Source organism: Zootoca vivipara, chromosome 10 (genome assembly GCF_965207765.1).
Source record: "Zootoca vivipara chromosome 10, rZooViv2.hap1.1, whole genome shotgun sequence".
In the NCBI taxonomy this organism is placed as follows: domain Eukaryota; kingdom Metazoa; phylum Chordata; class Lepidosauria; order Squamata; family Lacertidae; genus Zootoca; species Zootoca vivipara.
The window spans coordinates 7,639,069-7,658,191 of record NC_142593.1 but is presented as its reverse complement, the minus strand read 5'-3'; the positions used below and the strand labels follow the sequence as shown (position 1 = coordinate 7,658,191).

The following is a 19,123-nucleotide window of genomic DNA, read 5'->3' as shown; positions in this document are numbered from 1 at the left end:
AGGTTTTCAATGTTTGATGTTTTACTATGTTTGATGTTTTAATTTGTTGGACGCCACCTAGAATGAGTGGGAAAACGCAGTCAAATGAGCAGCATGTAAATAATAAATTATTACCGTATTAATATAATAAAAATAAATGCAAATTGAAACCAGGAAATTCCTGTCCAAAGATCCCTGGAAATTGAAACCGAGATTCCATAATGATAGGAACTACTGGTGAAAAAAAGGAAGCTTAATCACAAATTACTTTTTATGCACTCATGAATGCAGCACATACAATTTGCAGAAAGTAATCCTGGATTCTGCTGTCTGGTGATGGTGATTCACTCTGCATACTTAAGCAAAGTCACACCCTTCACTATCACTGCTGCTTCTAACTCTGCAGAATCAGCACTTTTGGAGGAAATTAACACAGACCTTGGCCAGAAGTTGTATTTACACAAAAAGTCATTTCCTCTTTACAAACTTAAAAAAAAAAAGAGATGATTCAGCAGAGGAAACCCTTCAAAAACATGTTTGCGTGTTTTCACCTTTGTGTCTTCTAGAGTCCTCCTCTAGTGTGCACAAGCGATTTAAAGGGGGGTGGGGAGGTAGTCCCCTTTCTGCTTAACTTACTTGCAATATCCAAATCATTACCAGAAGCAAATTACAGCCTTTATCCTAAATTGCTAGGGATGGCTCACACATCACAGTAGACTTTGGAACACGCATCCCCAAACTTCAGCCCTCCAGATGTTTTGGACTACAATTCCAATCTTCCCCGACCACTGGTCCTGTTAGCTAGGGATCATGGGAGTTGTAGCCCAAAACATCTGGAGGGCCACAGTTTGGGGATGCCTGCTTTGGAAGAAAGGTGGAACATAAATGTAATGTAATAAATAAATAATAAATAAATAAATAAATAAATAAATAAATAAATAAATGTAATGTAATAAATACCAGGTTGGCATGCCTGCAGGTTAAAAAAGCAGGCCATGCTTAAAGGATAGCCTACCCAGAGACCAGCAACCTCTTATGGTAAGAGAAAAACTACAGTGACTAAAAATAGTCCTGCAGAGTTCATAGCTGCTACTAAAAAGTCAAGTTGTTGGAACCAACAGCTAGCAATGCTCAGTTTGCTGGTTAACACGAATGCAGCTAGGAAATGAGGAATGATGAAATAGTTGCAACAGGCAAAAATTTATTTGTAAAAAAAAACTTTAAAATTTTACTACAACAAAGATTAAGGAAAAACAGTAGTAATATATATATATACATACATTGTATATGTATATACACATAATGTATCTTGTACAATTTAAATTACATGCTTTTCAGAACAGAAGAGTCTTGATCCCTCATACCAATTTCTCTTACTGCAAGAAATTCTTGCTTTCCTTAATTAAAAAATAATAATCAAACTTTCAAGTATAAGAAATAAGCACACTAGTATCTGAAAGCAAAAAAAACATTTGCTTTCCACAAATGATCACTGTTAAGTACAGAGTAAATCTGTTTAGCTAACACTTGTATATGTGCCTTGGTGAACTTTACAACTGTGTAAAATCTTTACCTGAGATATGTGGAAATAATGGAAGGTGCAAGTTCATGGGGTTTCAATTTTCCATTCCACTTCAACGGAAATAAAAACTGATAATGTCTTAATGTTTGTACTCGCATGGTATTCAACATGAGAGCTCTTCAGCAGAACAATTTTCATGTTACCAAGTATCTTAAACTCCAGAAAAACACAAAGGCAAGCACCACTTGTAACAACCAGCATGCAGACAGTGAAATAGAGGTAGCATTGTCTTATAGCTTCAACAGGATTACTTGATTTTAGCCACATTATCTTCTGCAAAAGGCACTCACTTTCTCATTTCTAAGCCTGGTGTTAAAATTGAAATATACTAGCATTGTTTCACTATAAATTGTTTTGTTTTTTAAATTAAACAAGGACGATAAAAAAAGGAGAGGACTTAGGAAATGAGCTTTGTATCACTACGTATGCTTCTTCTGTTTGGAAAAATGATTTAAAAAACCTCTAGGTACCGAAAAGCTAGAGTCCTCCCAGTTAAAATGCCAGTATTTAAGCAGCACGATGTATAATCAGAAACAAACTGTGAAATACCCAGAAATACACCAGCCTTTTAATAACTAAAATAAGAGCAAGACGTCACAGTAAAAAAATAAGATGATCAGTCACTTAAAAAGTGATGCTGGGAGGCAGTGGCAACCCATTAATGTAGAAACTTATAAATACATACAAAACTGTCGTATTTAATCCTTTGTCGCTATCTGCTATTAGAAAAGTGTGTGCTTTCTTGTGTTTGCTTTTACCGAGAGACAACTGAGCTAATTGAATTATAAGATGTCCCGCTGTTACAGCTTGAAGCATAGGCTTCCTGGCCATTCACATCTAAACTGACTCTAAACACAGAGGATGCTTTCATTAAAAAGTCAGCTGCATCTCTGCGCCCCAGTTCCCTCAGTTTAGACATTAGGGTGCCCACAGTACTTTCAGGGCTATTTCCCCATTCCTGCAGAAGAGCATAGGATGGGCTTGGGACAAAGTCATTCTGACTCCCATTGTTTGTATTATATTTCGCAACCAGATCAGGAAGGCCTAAGTTCATAGCAAGAAGGCACCAGTCCTTGCCCATGGGATCAGGTGGATCCAGAAGTCGACTCAGTTTCCTTCGTGTAAGCAGATTCAGATCAGACACGTGGATATCCATCCCCAAACTTCCCTGTGAATAGACATCTAGACACCCAAAGCACAGTATACTGCTAAAGCTTTCTTTGTAGCCGCCCATGGTATTAGTCAATGAGGTCTCCTTTTGACTTTGTGCGCGGAAAAAATCTCTCGGGTGGTATATCATTATTGGCTCATGGTGTTCCCTCAGCTGCTGAGGACTGAGATAGTGTTTGACTGTCAGGAGTCCTGGTAATGTTGTGGCCATCAGGTTATCAATCGTACTGCACACAGAGTCCAGAAACAGGCAGCATTTTATCTTCTCCGTTTCCAGGCCTCTAACTTGAACCTCAATACCCTGACCATTGTTCACAAGCAGGACAAGGAGCTCAGCTCCACGGTTCACAATCTTTGATCCATTGATCCACAAGCGTATGTCTGCATCTCCCTCTGTGCTCTGTTGATGGATCCATCTACAAAGATTCACCTGAACTTTGTGGAATATCCCACAAGGCAGTGGGGTGAGGTGTTCCACAGGAACAATTCTAACACCACCATAAATCATAACTTCATCCTCCTCATCAGCCCAAGACCTATGGAGGCTATCAGTCTTGATTAAAGCAGGAATGTCAATCATTGTTCCACTGCTGAGATCCCTGGCACAGATGTCCATAGCATCCAATATTTGTATGAGTTCTTCTATATCGCTATCTGGGACCAGGCGCTGGATGTCCTCTATGGTGTAACGGCCCCTGTAGTGATGGAGGGCCTTGGGGTTCTCCACGGACAGGAGTCTTCCGAGCACATTTGAACACAGCCAGCGAGGATCTAGCAGAACAACATCTTGGACTGTCTCGCTTTGCATGATATTGATCTGTTGAACAGAAGAAAAGCCACAAGTCAAATCCAAATACGAGAGAAGGGGATAGTTTTGCAGACACCACAGCTTTAGCTGTAAGAGGACTACAGGTTCTCATATAGTCCATTATCTACATCCAATGAAAAATGTGAATTTGAGAAAGGGAAGAGAGTTTCTCCTTGTGCTGAGCTTTGGGGCAGCTTCTGCTGAATTCCTCCCACTGCAGACCAAGCTGGGTATCAAGCTGAGCCAAAATTCATTCATCTCTTTTGATGGCCAAGCTGCAAAGAATGAAGAATTACCTACAGAATTAAAATTGGATTCATGCAGTTTACTTACCTCTCCTATACTGTGTAGCTGCTGGGCAATGTGCCTCAGCTCATCTTCGCTTGCTAGCGGGTTAAGCTGATCTTGCACATCATACACAAATTGCTGCAGTGACATGAGCTGGTTGGGTCCATTCACTTTTCTCCATGAAGGTAGCGTGGAGACAATTTTTTCGCACAAGTGTGTCATGGGTGGACATGTCTATGAAAAACACCAGATTGGACATTAGCTCTAATTCAAGAATGTAAACTGTTATATTTTTGCTTTAAAATATATATGCCACCCATCACTCATATCCTAGCAGGAACAGACCCAGTGCGGTGGAACAGAGTCACAGAGCTGCACTTCTGAGACTGGTGTTACTACAGCTTAGCCAGACGGGTCTGTGGCAGGGCAGGTGTGATGCTGCACAGACACAACAGCAGAGCCAATCTGCTGCCGCCACTGGTGCGTCTGCACATTCTCTACCTGGCCAGGTAAGCTGAAGTACTGTGAGCGCTGGCTCCATGGCTCTGCCACACCTCACTGAATGCTGAAGAATAGAGCACTGATTCTATTTCGCCATTTATACTCCTCTATTGGTAATGATGCTAGAAGTGGAAGTTATTTCCACAACTGATGCAGCCCTAGCAGTACTGGCTTGCATGCTGATTCTGCTTAAGGTGAAGGCTGTGCTATTCTGTCATTCCCATTTCAAGGCAATGCATTCTGTAAAGGAATACAAGAATGAAAGAAGCTATCAAATCACAGATTATGCTAAGTACTTAGTCACAGTCACTCCTGCTCCAGGCATCATGTAAATTGTATTTTTTTAAAAAACAAACAAACCCCAAAGCAAACTGCGACAGCATAACTGTAACACTCATCATTTTTATATTTGTAATGTGAAAGTATGTCACAGTACATTATCCTCAGTTTTTGACGAGACAGCTAACAAGCCTTTTCTTTTATATTACAAAAGTTTCATAAAGACAGCACAACATGTTAGTATGGCTTGCATTAAATCTGTACTGGCATAAGCAGACAGGCTCTTGAAGTCTTTTTAAGGGAAAAACTGTGCAGTACCACGAGCTTTTTTGGAACAAAACAAACACAGTTTCTTGGCATCATTTCACAAGTTAACAGTATGAACTTCAAGTGCATGCATATGCTGCAGAAAAAGAGCAGTAAAATGATCACTAGTTAGCTGAGTGGTTCTGGCAAAGAAGGACCAGCTTTTCACCACAACATTACAGTCTATGAGACATGTGAAAGCAGGAATCAACACCCACTGCTTAAAAGGGGTTGCATTCTTCAGAATCCTGCCTCTGGTGAAAACTCATACTGAAACGGAGCTGTATAGCTGATGCCTGTTTGACAGCAAGAAGCATTGTTAAATACTTCTTCTGGGAGTGAGAAACATTTTATACACCAAAAAAATCTGGTGGCAAACCCAGCAGTAGGAGAGTGTAAGAACAACAACAACAACAACAACAACAAAAACTTATTACGGTATTTGTACCCCACCCATCTGGCTGAGTCTTCCCTTCACTCTGGGCGGCTCCCAATCAAATATTAAAACAAACAGCATTAAATCTTAAAAACTTCCCTAAACAGGGCTGCCTTCAGCAGGGCTGCCTGCATTATGCAGCAGAGGAGAGATAGTTGATCTACGCAGAAAAGGATGCTTCCATATGTATACCGGTACTACATTTTTTGTTTTTTTTTAAAAAAACAACAACACACGATTGGATGCCAGACATATTAATCCCTTTTTCAAATTTGTTGGAAGTGAAAGCGGCTAAGTAAATGATGTGCAAAATTAAACATAGAAGCAGTGAGAACACCACTATGGTATACTGTATATAAAATATTGTGTTCAAACAACCACTCCGCCATAAAACTCAGTAGGTGACCTTGGGCAACTCTTGTGATATGAAAATAAAGTGGAATAGCTCATTTATTCCACCATGAGTTCCTTGGAGGAACGGCAAAGTATCAATGAGGAAAACAAAAATGACTCTCACTGAAAGGCTCAGAATGGTTTGGTCACATGCAATTCAAGAGGCCCAAAGCTTTTCAAAAGAACTAGTTCAACACTGCAGACACATGTTTAAAAACTTGCTATACTTCAATAAAATATTTATTAGGCCGTTTTTGCAGAATGAGACCAGTATATTTTCTACCTAAATTTACTCCCCCCCCCCCACTTTTTTTACAAGGCGTAAGAAAGAGCTGAAAGAATTTATGGGCTTATGATCTATTTAATACTTCTTGCTCACCACCAGAGGGCACTCAGGCCAATGATTCTAATTTAACCCATACAGACCTTGTTTGTACTGGATTCTTATTTCTAACTCTCTTCCTTTCTTCCCATACTTATAACTAGAAGGCAACTTCATAATTTAAGGTGCACTCAGAATGGAAATACTATCATGCCGCTTGGGCCAATGGATGTTTTAAGAAGACATGACTTACAGAAATAATTTGACTACGTAATTCTTGGAGGTGGTTGCGGAGAATCTTCATATCTTTAGAACCAGATGCCCCAGCATCCAAAATAAATAATCTGTCTAAAATGTGAAGGTCATTTCCAAACCTGAAAGGAAATGAATAAATAACCTGTTTACCATTTTACAGTACACTGCATCCATCTTTTTCATTCTTATTCCATGTATTAATTGAAGTACGCGAAGCAAGTTCTACTAATATCACATATCTAGTAAAAAACAAAAACCTGCATCTTGATCCTATTTCTATATACCAGGCATGTCCAACAGGTAGATCGTGATCTCTGGATGTCTGTGGTAGATCACCGGAAGATTAGTGGCTCCCCCCAAAGAAGCTTAAAAACTTTGGCTCCCCTAAAAATAACTCAACATCTTTGCCCTGCACCCCTAAAATGACCTGAACCACAAAAAACAGGGCTTTCCTTCCTTAAAAAAAGCTCAATGTTGCTTTCCTCCTCCCTAAAGAAGCTCAACAACTTTTACGTGAACCCCAAAAAGGGGGTAGATCACTGCCACAGTAAATGTGCATATTTTTGTGGTACACAGTGCCCTGGTTTAGTTGAAACTACATTGACCCCCCTCTGCTCCCTCATGCATGAGGGAAGGAAATTGAAACATTCCCACTTTTTCTTTTGAATTAGAAAGTTGTGAGTAACTGTGCTCACTTCAAACGTGATCTGCAAAACCATGGCTTAATGCTGCTTTGCTTGACGCAAAGTTAAGACAAAACAGAAAATGGATGTCTCTTCAAAATGGAAAGCAAGCAGATGCTTGTATGTGGAAGTAGGGAATGCCTGAGCTCGAAGTTTGCTGTGGCACATTTTCATAATGGAAATCCATTGTTTTAGATATTTTTTATAAAAAATTTCCCAGAATTTTTACTGATTTTGTATCTACTGATTTTTGTATATTTACTTTTGCTACAATAACTGCTTTTGTTTATGATGCTTTTGATCTGTTTGATATTTGTTTTATGGTTCTCTTTGGTTAGAGATAAAAAAAAGGAAATCCATTGTTTCCTTTTTGCATTTGAACCAGTCCAAAGCAAGGGACCTTAGGTGTAGATCAGGCATCCCCAAACTTCGGCCCTCCAGATGTTTTGGCCTACAACTCCCAGGATCCCTAGCTAAGAGGACCAGTGGGCAGGGATGATGGGAATTGTAGTCCAAAACATCTGGAGGGCCGAAGTTTGGGGATGCCTGGTGTAGATTGTCTTTATTTGTATGCATGTACATTTCTTTTTTTAAAAAAGTTTAGCTCAATGTCTTAACATGCACACAAGTTTTAAAATATATTAATTTCTTAGAAAAGCAATCGTTCCTTTTTTAAAAATTACAATTCCCCCATCATACCTGTTCCTGATTTCTTTCAGAAGAGATGTATCTTTGTCATACTGGAACTCTCCTCCTGCAGAACGTGGAAGGTTGACAATGTCGGCATGAGTAGCCACCAGAGCAACATGTAGTGGGGTTTTTAGCTTTCCTCCAAATGCTTTAGGAGAAAAAAACACACACACACACAGACAAAGAAGACTTTGAGGGGAGAAACTTTCTCTTCTAATGGCATGATTCAAATGTAGCATTTTATGGTATGTTAAATTATTAATTGATGGGACCCAGGTGGCGCTGTGGGTTAAACCACAGAGTGTAGGGCTTGCTGATCAGAAGGTCGGTGGTTCGAATCCCTGCAACGGGGTGAGCTCCCGTTGCTCGGTCCCAGCTCCTGCCCACCTAGCAGTTCGAAAGCACGTCAAAGTGCAAGTAGATAAATAGGGACCGCTCCGGCGGGAAGGTAAACAGCGTTTCTGTGCGCTGCTCTGGTTCGCCAGAAGCAGCTTTGTCATGCTGGCCACATGACCCGGAAGCTGTCTGCGGGGAAACGCCGGCTCCCTCGGCCTATAGAGCGAGATGAGCGCCTCAACCCCAGAGTCAGACACGACTGGACCTGATGGTCAGGGGCCCCTTTACCTTTTAAATTATTAATTAGTTGACCAGCAGCTTAACCATGGTTTGTTAACCATGAACAAACCATACCTGTAAGCAATAGTTTGTTATTGGTTTATAAACTTTGGCTTAGCGTTATATGTGAACCTGGTCCACAAGTCAGGGATTGATTAAATGTTTCCCCAAACTTAAGAGACTGATTCTGGCTAGTGTGATTACATTCATAGCACAAAAAAACAGATGTTCAACATTCCAAAACAGTATTGATGGTTCATGTCATAAAACAGAGACATATTCCAAATCACAATAAATCTTTGTAAACCATCTATTTCGTTTCTAACAAAATATATATTTGGAGAAGGGGCAATGCCTTTTTTCCAGCTACAGCTACTTTTTTTAAAAAATATCATCCACTGACCGCACTACTCTACAATACTATGGTTGAGATTATTATAGGCAGGAAACAAATGATCTAAAAAACATTCATACAGTGGTATGAATGCAACTTTACAGTACTTACACAAAGAAAGAATTCTCACATAAGTGAGAGTTAAGTAGGAAAGCCTGGAAGATACCATGGAAAAGAATGAGAGAGAGATACAAATGGGATATGAATGAGGTAACACAAATTTGTACAGCCTGCTTGCTTATACATCATCTTTAATAAGATGAAAGTATTTTGCCAAATTTTTGGAAAATACTGAATTTAACTTTATAGCTATTACCTGTATTGTGGCACATACTCTAGAGGCAATACCACAAAAATCCTCATGAGCAAGGGCCATCATATGCTAAACACATACATTCTTCAAATGCAGAATACAGATAAGTATACTGTACTTCAGACTTCCATGGAACATAAACATGCCCAATACAATCCTTGCTTTCTCTTTTGTGCTCTTTGTAAATTCTATGCAAATCTAGAACATCCCAAATCCCTATATTGGTTCCGGTGCAAATATGATCTGTATGCATTCTAAAGGTCCTATGTTCAATTCAAGTAGGCCTGGGAGTGAGTGCTGTCTCAAACGCCAGAGAGCCACTGGAAGCCAATGAAGACCAGAGGTGTTGTCAGATGACAACTCCCATCAGCTCTGACCATTGGCCATGCTTGCTGGGGCTGTTCAGAAACATCTGACAGGCCAAAGGTTCTCTATCCTGATGTAGACCTGGATGGACCAATTAACTGGTTCATCTTAGTATAACAAGCACTATGGTCTTTGTTAAACTGTCAGTTCCATGATCATTTAATTAATGGCTTTGTTGCACACATTTCAGCAACTTTGTTGTTGATGAAGTGAAGACAGACATCATGACTTTGTTCTTTCAAAAAACTTCCACAGTAGGTGAAGAGAAATTTATCATAATGAAGCTAGATTTATGTTAGCTAAACATATATATTTAACACTTCTCCAAAATATGGAGCAATTAAGTTCGTTGGTATACCCAACTTTAAAGCAACATGCCCAGTTAAAATATTTGACCAGCGAACTCATTTAAGAAGTATATTGAAGGGCAAAGAATTCTAAAAAAGTTAATTTGTATGAATCAAGGCAGTAGAGTCAAAAGACGCGTGGAATGGTTCAACATAACATAACTTTACAAAACCATGAAGAAATACCGCTTTCTCTCTCCCATGTTGAAGGGCTGGCAGAGATAAAGTACTTGTGGCATACCTATGGATTCTTCGACTGGAACAAGAGATTTTAGGAAACTAAGCCAAAAGGTCACTTGGTTCAACTGTATTTCATAGGGCTCTTCAAGACTAAAAAGTACAACGTGAACTGAGGTGGGATCATTTGCAGCAAAATAGTCATAGCAGCAGAAATACACAGGATTCCCAGAGAATTCCCACACACTGAAATCACCAACTCCTGCAACAAGCAAATATATATTATCAAGACATTAAGTAGAACAAGTTTTACAAATATTTTATTATTGCTGTTGTTGAAGTATACATATTATTATTATTATTATTATTATTATTATTATTATTATTAACTATTACATTCAGAGACAGAGGCTGCAATCCTGATCACAGCTACATTTACTGATTTCAAAGACCCTAGGCATGCATATTTGGTGCAAGACTGCAGTCAAACTTAGACAAGTTTATCCACTGAAGAAATTCAAGTCTTTTTTTAAATCACAGTGGGTCTTATACACAGTGGAGAAGACAAACTTTTCTCCATAACTTTTCTGTAAAAAACTATAGAAAACATGGCACAATACACCTACCGCTAAAGCTGTAGTTTGTGCAAAAGTACATTCAAACCTCGGGTTGCAGAGGCTTCGGGTTGCGTGTTTTTGGGTTGCGCACTCTGCCGAACCCGGAAGTACCGGAACACGTTACTTCCGGGTTTCAGCGCATGCGCAGAAGTGCCAAATCACAACCCATGTGTGCGCAGACACGGCGCTGCAGGTTGCAAACGCTGAGGGTTGCGAATGTGCCTCCTGCACGGATCACGTTCGCAACCCGAGTGTCCACTGTACATGTTAAGACCACTGCAAGAGAGTTAATTGCTAAAATATTAAATGAGTAATTTTACTAGTTTTGTCTTGTTTGGCAGAATCTGAAGCATACTATTACACAGGCATATTATTGTGCTATATAAAGTGTCAAAACAGGAGGTTTTCTTTTTTAAAAAAAATCAGAACTGGCCATTTTGTTTCACAAGTCAGTAGAATAATAATGTGTAATTGTAAACTCAGAGAGGGATTAGAATACTCATAGTTCATTACTAACTGCCATTTTATGCAACACTTTATCATGCAATTTTTATTTTTTTAAATTTTCTGAAGCTGAGAGAAGCATAGCTTTATTCCCTGTCCTCCAGAGAGTAACAGGCATTTTTACAAACTTTAATTAATAGCATTTATAAATAAATGCATCTCAGGAAGGCGGGAGCACTAGAAAAATCCCTCAGCATTTTAAAAGGAATTGTAATTTCAGATATTAGTATTTCATAAATGTTATCTTTAATAATCTGGAGGATTTGAGCAAATACTTTGGCTAGCGTAAAAATCTCAATCTGCATATGTAAGCAGGCTGTCAGGCTACAGTTGGTAGTGACAGGGTGCTCATTCCAGGCTGGAATTTAAGCCCCAATGCATATTATCTACATGAATTCCTTCAGAAATTGTGACATTTTCCTAATCTCATAATTTCTATGACAACCCCCTGGCACTTTTGACAAATACTGCGCCCTACGATGGTGGAGATGCAATCTCTTCCTCCTTCTCGTGGAATATTAGGCTGCTGTTTTTCGAAGCTTTGAAGAATAACAAGTAAACATCTGAAATATCTACCCATTAGTACATCTGCAGGTTGGAAGGAGTTCAGCCTTTCTTTGGGTACAGGTTGGCTGAATGAGAGCTTCTTAAACAGCAGTCTAGACCAGGCATCCCCAAACTGCGGCTTTCCAGATGATTCGGCCTACAACTCCCATGATCCCTAGCTAACAGGACCAGTGGTCAGGGATGATGGGAATTGTAGTCCAAAACATATGGAGGGCCAAAGTTTGGGGATGTCCGGTCTAGACCTGCCCTGAGTAAGCACCTCGCCATGTTTCTTCATCAGTGGCAGAGTGAATTCCTCAGACTATAGATACAATGCTCCCATCATGTTTGTTCAACGCTACGTTGAATACCCTGGAGAAGACCGTCCCTCGTATAAGGGTTTCTTTGCAGGCTGTATAAGCAGGGCCGTCTTAAGCATATCTGGCGCCGTGGTGCGAAGATCCCTCCGGTGCCCCCCCTTTCCCAGCGTGGCGCCCCCTGGCGGGCCGGCGCCCTGGCGCATTGCACCACCCAGCCTTGCCTTAGGGCCGGCCCTGTATATAAGGGTCTATATCTCATCAGACAGAGAATGGCTCTCTCCAGCTTGTATTCCTCATAGAGATGCTTGTACAGAGCAAACTGCAAGTTAAATCACACTTCTGGGATTCCATCAATAAATGCAGCTCCTGCTGAAAATGTAATACCACCACTGGCTTGGGCAGGGATCTCTTGGCTCTCAGAGGATTAGTGCTGGATTGCAATACTATGCTGACACTGAAGAAACTTTAAAATAGTAATGCTTTTTGAGGTATTGTGTTGACATAGCAAATGTTACACCTAATCGTAAGCTTTTATTGTGCTGGTGGAGAGTCTAAAATTAGGGATAAAGCACTAATATACGGTACTTAAAGTGTGCCCCCTCTTAGAGAGGTTTGAAGGGTGGAAACTACAGGGGAGACTTATGCCTGTAGAATGTTCTCCCCAAGGATACTGCCAGGTTAACACTTTCTCATTCCCAGGACACTTGATGGAACATGATCCAGCTGTGCTCTGGGTTACTGATAAATGTTTGTTTGTTGGTTTTCTGTGGTGGCTGGCACTGTTCTATGTATTTTGTTACTTTTTCATGGGTGTTTCAAACAATTTTGGATTTTTTCCAACCCGAATGTAAGCCACCAAGAGCTTGCTCTGTGTTGGGCAACTAACAAAATAAACCAATACTGTAAATAATTTAAGTGGATTTCAGGCTGAAGCGTTTTTGCACAAAGGACCCAATTAGGTTACATGAAAAGAAGAGAATTTAAGTTCATGTTTTACCATTCAAATATGCATTCTGAACGTCAATGGCCTTGGTTGACTGGTCATCTGCTGAGCAGTGGGAATGGTGAGAGGGCGAAACAAATACTTCCAACATCCCTTTGGTAAGGCCTGGCTCAAACATCATGCTCCGGCTTCTCACACTAACATTCTCACAGCCAGGATACAGATTTGAAATACTTACTGAAACTGGATCACAGGAAGAAAAGGAGAAGGGCAAAAGAAGATTACAAACCTTGAATTTTCAAAAACAGTATTATTACAAAACCACATGGGCAGACAACTGTGGTAGTCTGCACAGAGCAGGTTCGAGAGTTGGTGGCAAAAATAAGGCGCTGGTACTATCAGCAGCTGCCAGGAATATTCTCTTTTAAGATATACAAATATGCAACAATCAATCACAACCAAAGCCCTCCTATCTCCTCTAGAGGTGAATCAGCAGTTCAGAACAGCCCCTTGGTGACAAAGGAGGTCATTCCCAGTTCACAGCTGGGTAGATTACATATGGTTGGAGACTTGTTTTTTTTTTTTTTTTTTTTTTTAAGGGGGAAGAGGAATTGGTACTTTACTTGTGAGGGCAATATTTTATCCCTCTCCAATTATTACTGCAGGGATCAATGATTTAAACAAGTACTGTATGTTATTATCTAATATTAAGGAGACTACCTATAAAGCACCAATTTGAATAATAAATAGCAAAGCTGTATCTTTTCCAAGTGGAAGCATGAAGGAGCAGAGCCATCTCATTATCTGCAACTTTTTCAGGATGAACAGAAACCATTTAGTAAACATGTATAATTAGTAATTTTGATATTGAACTAGCCTCCTCTAGTGGTCGAAATAATTAATGCACCCCTGACATTTCTGAAGGTGCAAGCCAGCTTTGATCAACTTGGTGCCCTGCTTTTAGACTATGACTCCAAACAGCCCCAGCCGGCACGGCCCTGGAGGGCACCCAGTTGGTGAAAGCTGAAATAAATATAAATAGATATTTTAATATGAAGAACAGTATTATCTTAACTGCACCTTTAATGCTACACTGTAAAGCATTCTCATCCATCTGAATAGTGTTGCGTCCACTTTTGTTAGAAACCAAGTACTATGCTAGTGTAAGGGGACCCAGGTGGCGCTGTGGGTTAAACCACTGAGCCTAGGGCTTGCTGATCAGAAGGTCGCCGGTTCGAATCCCTGTGACGGGGTGAGCTCCCGTTGCTTGGTCCCAGCTCCTGCCAACCTAGCAGTTCGAAAGCACATCAAATGCAAGTAGATAAATAGGAACCACTACAGCGGGAAGGTAAACGGCGTTTCCATGTGCTGCTCTGGTTTGCCAGAAGCGGCTTTGTCATGCTGGCCACATGACCTGGAAGCTATACGCCGGCTCCCTCGGCCAATAATGCGAGATGAGTGTGCAACCCCAGAGTCGGTCACGACTAGACCTAATGGTCAGGGGTCCCTTTACCTTTACCATGCTAGTGTACTACTCAAATATAAAATGTCAAGTGCCAAAAATGAAGCTCTGCCATTTTGTGGGTCTTTCCTTCTAAAAACAACTATTTCTTTCCAAGAGTTTAACACCTCACATCTTTAAAGCTGGCATGTATATAGCAAGCCCCACCTTCCTGCAGGAAGGCTACTCTTTTGCAGTCTCCAACTTTGCATGAAAAGTGTTCATTGCATTACTGTAACTAGAGTAGGCCCAACACAAACACCACAAATTAAAACAGTTGCTGTAAAGTAGTATGTTCACCCATTGCACTTAGGTAAAAACAGTGACTATTAAGAGCGACAGCATAAAAAGCCTTAAAATGGTACCTGATGGCTTATTAGATAAAGGTGAAGGAGGAAACCGGACAGAGTTTGTAGAGGAAAGCCTCGGTCTGCGCCTTCTGAAAAAGCTTCTCAGGAGCCCACACTTCAGAGACTCCACAAGAGCAGTTTTCCCAGATGCAGAGTGTCCAAAAAGCTTAAGTTTTATTCTCGGCTGCAGATTATGAGTAGGTCTAAGATGCTGGATGAAAAGTGCTCTGTGTGTATCCTATAAGGTGAAAGCAAAGAATAAAACAAACAGGAAATTGTGAAGAGAAAAGCCCAAATATCAAAATGCTTCTACTTCTTTAAACATCTCATATTTTCCAGAGTAAAGCAGTTGTGCAGGAATAGCATTCTGATTCAAGTAGCAGAAATACAATGAATGACAGGAGGGATGGGGAGACAAAGCCCCATGGCTTTGATCTATTATTTTTCATAATATTTTCGGTTCAAGTGAAAAAGCGAAATAAAGCTCAACTCATCTCCTCACCTTTTTTAATCTTGTAAGAAGACTGGCTACGTGTTCGTGTTGCTCTGCTCTAGCCAGGTCCTCTGCTGTTTTCCCATCCTGTTAGAAGACAAGTGATTAGCTACAATGACTTCTAGCCCACAAGAGAAAAACAGAAACAAAAATGTTCCAATATCCTCAGGGTGGTAAGAAAATAAATTATGTCAGAAGCAAATGGATTAAGGAAAGAAATAGCAAGGACCTCCTAGCTGGAATCTCTATTTTGTTCTCTTTCTGTTCTTTTTTCTCTTAATGCTTCTTTTATAGAAGCATCCCGATATTACAGAAACATTTGAGGCATTTTAAAAAACCCTTTCAGCATGATTGCTCCCATCTTTACAAAGAAACACGCAAAACGCTTTTTCCCAAGCCATGTGTTCCTAATACCGCATATGAACGATGTGAATCTTTAAAATGCAACTAGGATGATCTGTTCGTGCTCATTTAAATAGGGTGCAAGAAAACATGAATTGTGTTTATATACCTCTGAGAATTAGAGAGGGGAAATGAATTACTTTGTTACTGTGTCTATCATCTCTGGGAGCTGTTAGTGCAGGGAAGATGACAGCACAGCTTTAAAGAGCTTAAACAAACTCAGGAGCAGAGCAAATCTGTCTTCAGCATTTTGCTTTTGACTTTTAATTACCCACATTTCATGAGTCAGCAGTTTGGTGTGAAATGAGGCATAAGAAAAATTGCTTACTGCAATAGCCTCTTGGGGCTGCATTCGTGCAACTGTTATACCTCGAGGACCTACCCATTCTGTCTTTACAATCTTTTCTGAAACAGAACTGCATTTTCGATTTAAGCAAGGAGAGCTAATGCACTCCATCTGATAGTGTGTTAGCATGTCTTCAATTAAGACCACCAAGATCAACAAAATACTGGAACTCAAAGCGGTTCTTTTCTGCTAAACATTTGAAAACACTGTGAAACTCCATCTGTCCAAAACTATGCTTCCATAATCACATATCCCTTAAGCTACTTAAATTAATGCACTTTATACCCATCCATTAAATAAAACACAAGAGCAGGCATAGGCATCCTAGGCTCTCCAGATGTTTTGGAACTACAACTCCCATGATCCCTAGCTAACAGGGCCAGTGGTCAGGGATCATGGGAGTTGTAGTTCCAAAACATCTGGAGAGCCAAGGTTGCCTGCACAAGAGTGTGGTGGAAGAATGAAAAAAGCAAACCCCCCCCCAGTTCTTCAATGCAACCTTATGATGGTGACCAAGTAGTAATTCTAATTGTTATTAGCTAGTGTGCATGCAAGTGTGGACATAGGTGGAGTTATTCTGGATTATTAAATTTCAATTAAAAAGTTAAAATCTTCCAAGATGAGGCCACTATTTCCCTACTCTGCAATACAGTTCACAGAGAGCATACCACAGGTTTCCTTTGAATATGTGAATTAGCTTTAAATCACTGCAAGTGCTGCAGGGGCGATGCAAGCAGGTACATAAACTGCATGCAAAAAAACCTCTCTTTCTGTTTGACTTTACAGCAATGTTGTGAGCCTATGACATAAAACTATTTGGCTTGCACCAGGAGAGCCCTGACAGCTATGCAGGTAGACTGGGTGGGGTGGGGGGTGGCACCCATTTTGGGTGCAATCTCTATGTGCCTCCTGCAGAAAATCCCACGTGCTACTTAGTTAAAGTGCAGGCAATGATGTGTGTGATAGCTATTTGGTTCTTCAAGGAGGTCAGTTTTAGGAACATTACTCAGGTGGTGCTGATTGGAAGCAGTGGCGCAGATCCTTTGGACAAGCAGTAATTGTTTTACAAGCTCACCTGCAAGCTTGCTGATCCATTCACTCTGCCTCCCACACATGCCAGTACACTGTGAATTATCCTTATTTTTAGCATGAAAGCTTTCCAGAGGAACTAATTTCAAAAAGGCCTAAATATTGTATTTATAGGTTTTCAGAACACATTGTCAGGGGAATAGCTAACAAGTTACTGGAAACAAAGTAGCCAGGTTCTTAGCAAGAATACTGTTGCTAAGCTAGGAATCGTGTTCCAAATTAATTGATTTCAGGCTTAGTGTCAGAAAAGCCTGTATATTGTGTGTAAGATTTTTTTTTAAAAAAATCTAAGTGTTATAGCTCAGAAGCTCTTTTGTGTGTGTGTGTGTGTGTGTGTGTGTGTTTTGGGGGGGGGTTCAGAAAAGTGCCAAAGCCAGCAAATACTAGGTCATACTTACAGAAGTTAATGCCTCCACATTCGCTCCACTTAGGCAAAGGTATCGGACAACATCGAGAATTCCATTGTTCGCTGCCAGATGTAAAGGTGTCCTACCATACTATAAAAGATAAAATAAGACTTCTGCTGAAACAATAATCCAGTCAAAATATTAAAATGATGTGATTGGCTTGCAGACAGAGACATGGGCTTGCACTCTCTCCTCCTTCCATGCAGCTGAAAGGAGGCGTTTGGTTAACAGCAGTTTCCAATTTATTCAAACTAGGAATCAAAGTTTATCACTAACTATGGCTAGTTATAGTTACAGGTAGGTAGCCGTGTTGGTCTGAGTCGAAGCAAAATAAAAAAATTCCTTCAGTAGCACCTTAAAGAACAACTAAGTTTTTGTTTTGGTATGAGCTTTCGTGTGCATGCACACTTCTTCAGATACATCCCTGTATCTGAAGAAGTGTGCATGCACACGAAAGCTCATACCAAGAACAAACTTAGCTAGTCTCTAAGGTGCTACTGAAGGAATTTTTTTATTTTGCTATGCCTAGTTAGTGAGTGAGTTAGTTAGGGGATGCAGGTGGCGCTGTGGTCTAAACCACCGAGCCTGGGGCTTGCTGATAGGAAGGTTGGCGGTTCGAATCCCCGTGACGGGGTGAGCTCCCATTGTTCGGTCCCAGCTCCTGCCAACCTAGCAGTTTGAAAGCACGTCAAAGTTCAAGTAGATAAATAGGTACCGCTCCGGTGGGAAAGGAAACGGCATTTCCGTGCCCTGCTCTGTTTTCACCAGAAGTGGCTTAATCATGCTGGCCACATGAACAGGAAAAACTGTCTGCAGACAAATGTCAGCTTCCTCAGCCAGTAAAGTGAGATGAGCGCCGCAATCCCAGAGTCGTCCACGACTGGACTTAACCGCCAGGGGTCCTTTACCTTTATGGCTTGGATTACTGCCATGCGCTCTACGCGGGGCTACCTTCTTCCATCATTTTTGTGAAATCCTGGCTTTACTGCCAGATACAGAATGAACATTACTGGTACTTGGTTAATGCATTTTCTGTGCACCTTCTGGGCAAAGCTGCTTAGTGATGTTACCTTATCTGTGCTGCTGTAATTTCATAAAATATTATGACCTTCCAGAGCACATGCACAGTAATATTTCACCTTTCCTTAATTAATCTGGGGAAGCAGCAAAGAAAGATAGTTAATAAGAGCTTGGTGGTTTGAGAACTACTTGCATTTAAAACTCCTGGCATCTCCAGTCAAAGGATATTCAGCTGAAGAGCTGGGAAGAATATTTTCCCCAAACTCTGCAGAACCTTTGTCAGTTCGAGTAATCTCCACTAGGCTGAACAGATTATTTACCTGACACTATACAAGACAGTGACATATCCAATAAACTGCTTAATGTCACGTTTAAGGATCCAGAATGGATGCTTCATTAAGTCCATTATTCCTTGTCAAAAGATTTGATTTTGAAGATGATTTACAGTTAGAATGTTTTGTGCTCAAAGTCGAACAAACAAGTTTAATAAAGTTCATGGCATCTAATGATGTCACAAACTGAAGGAGCTTAAGGTACAAACCATCATACATATGTAAAGAAACTACTTGACCTCTTTAGATGTACCGTAGGGGTTTGTTTCTCCCCCCAGGGGGAAACTGGTGCCAAGCCGCGGAGACCAGTAGAAGATTTTCAGCCATAAAGTCAAGCCTTTAGCTGTAT

The 19,123-nt window shown here is 40.5% G+C and overlaps 1 protein-coding gene across 2 annotated transcripts in view; it reads right to left on the bottom strand.

Annotated features, from left to right (window-relative positions):
• Positions 1 to 1,160: 1,160 nt before the first annotated feature.
• DAPK1 (death associated protein kinase 1) overlaps positions 1,161 to 19,123 on the bottom strand; it is a 75,248-nt gene continuing 57,285 nt past the window's right edge. For both annotated transcript variants that reach the window (XM_060280100.2, XM_035099579.3), the window contains exons 18-26: positions 17,414 to 17,512; positions 15,188 to 15,265; positions 14,701 to 14,923; positions 12,889 to 13,077; positions 9,969 to 10,166; positions 7,702 to 7,840; positions 6,318 to 6,438; positions 3,873 to 4,061; positions 1,161 to 3,548 (exon numbers count right to left, since the gene is read on the bottom strand). In XM_060280100.2, coding sequence (XP_060136083.1) covers positions 2,316 to 3,548; positions 3,873 to 4,061; positions 6,318 to 6,438; positions 7,702 to 7,840; positions 9,969 to 10,166; positions 12,889 to 13,077; positions 14,701 to 14,923; positions 15,188 to 15,265; positions 17,414 to 17,512 — 2,469 coding nt within the window. In that variant the 3' untranslated portion in view covers positions 1,161 to 2,315. The remainder of the gene's footprint in view (positions 3,549 to 3,872; positions 4,062 to 6,317; positions 6,439 to 7,701; positions 7,841 to 9,968; positions 10,167 to 12,888; positions 13,078 to 14,700; positions 14,924 to 15,187; positions 15,266 to 17,413; positions 17,513 to 19,123) is intronic.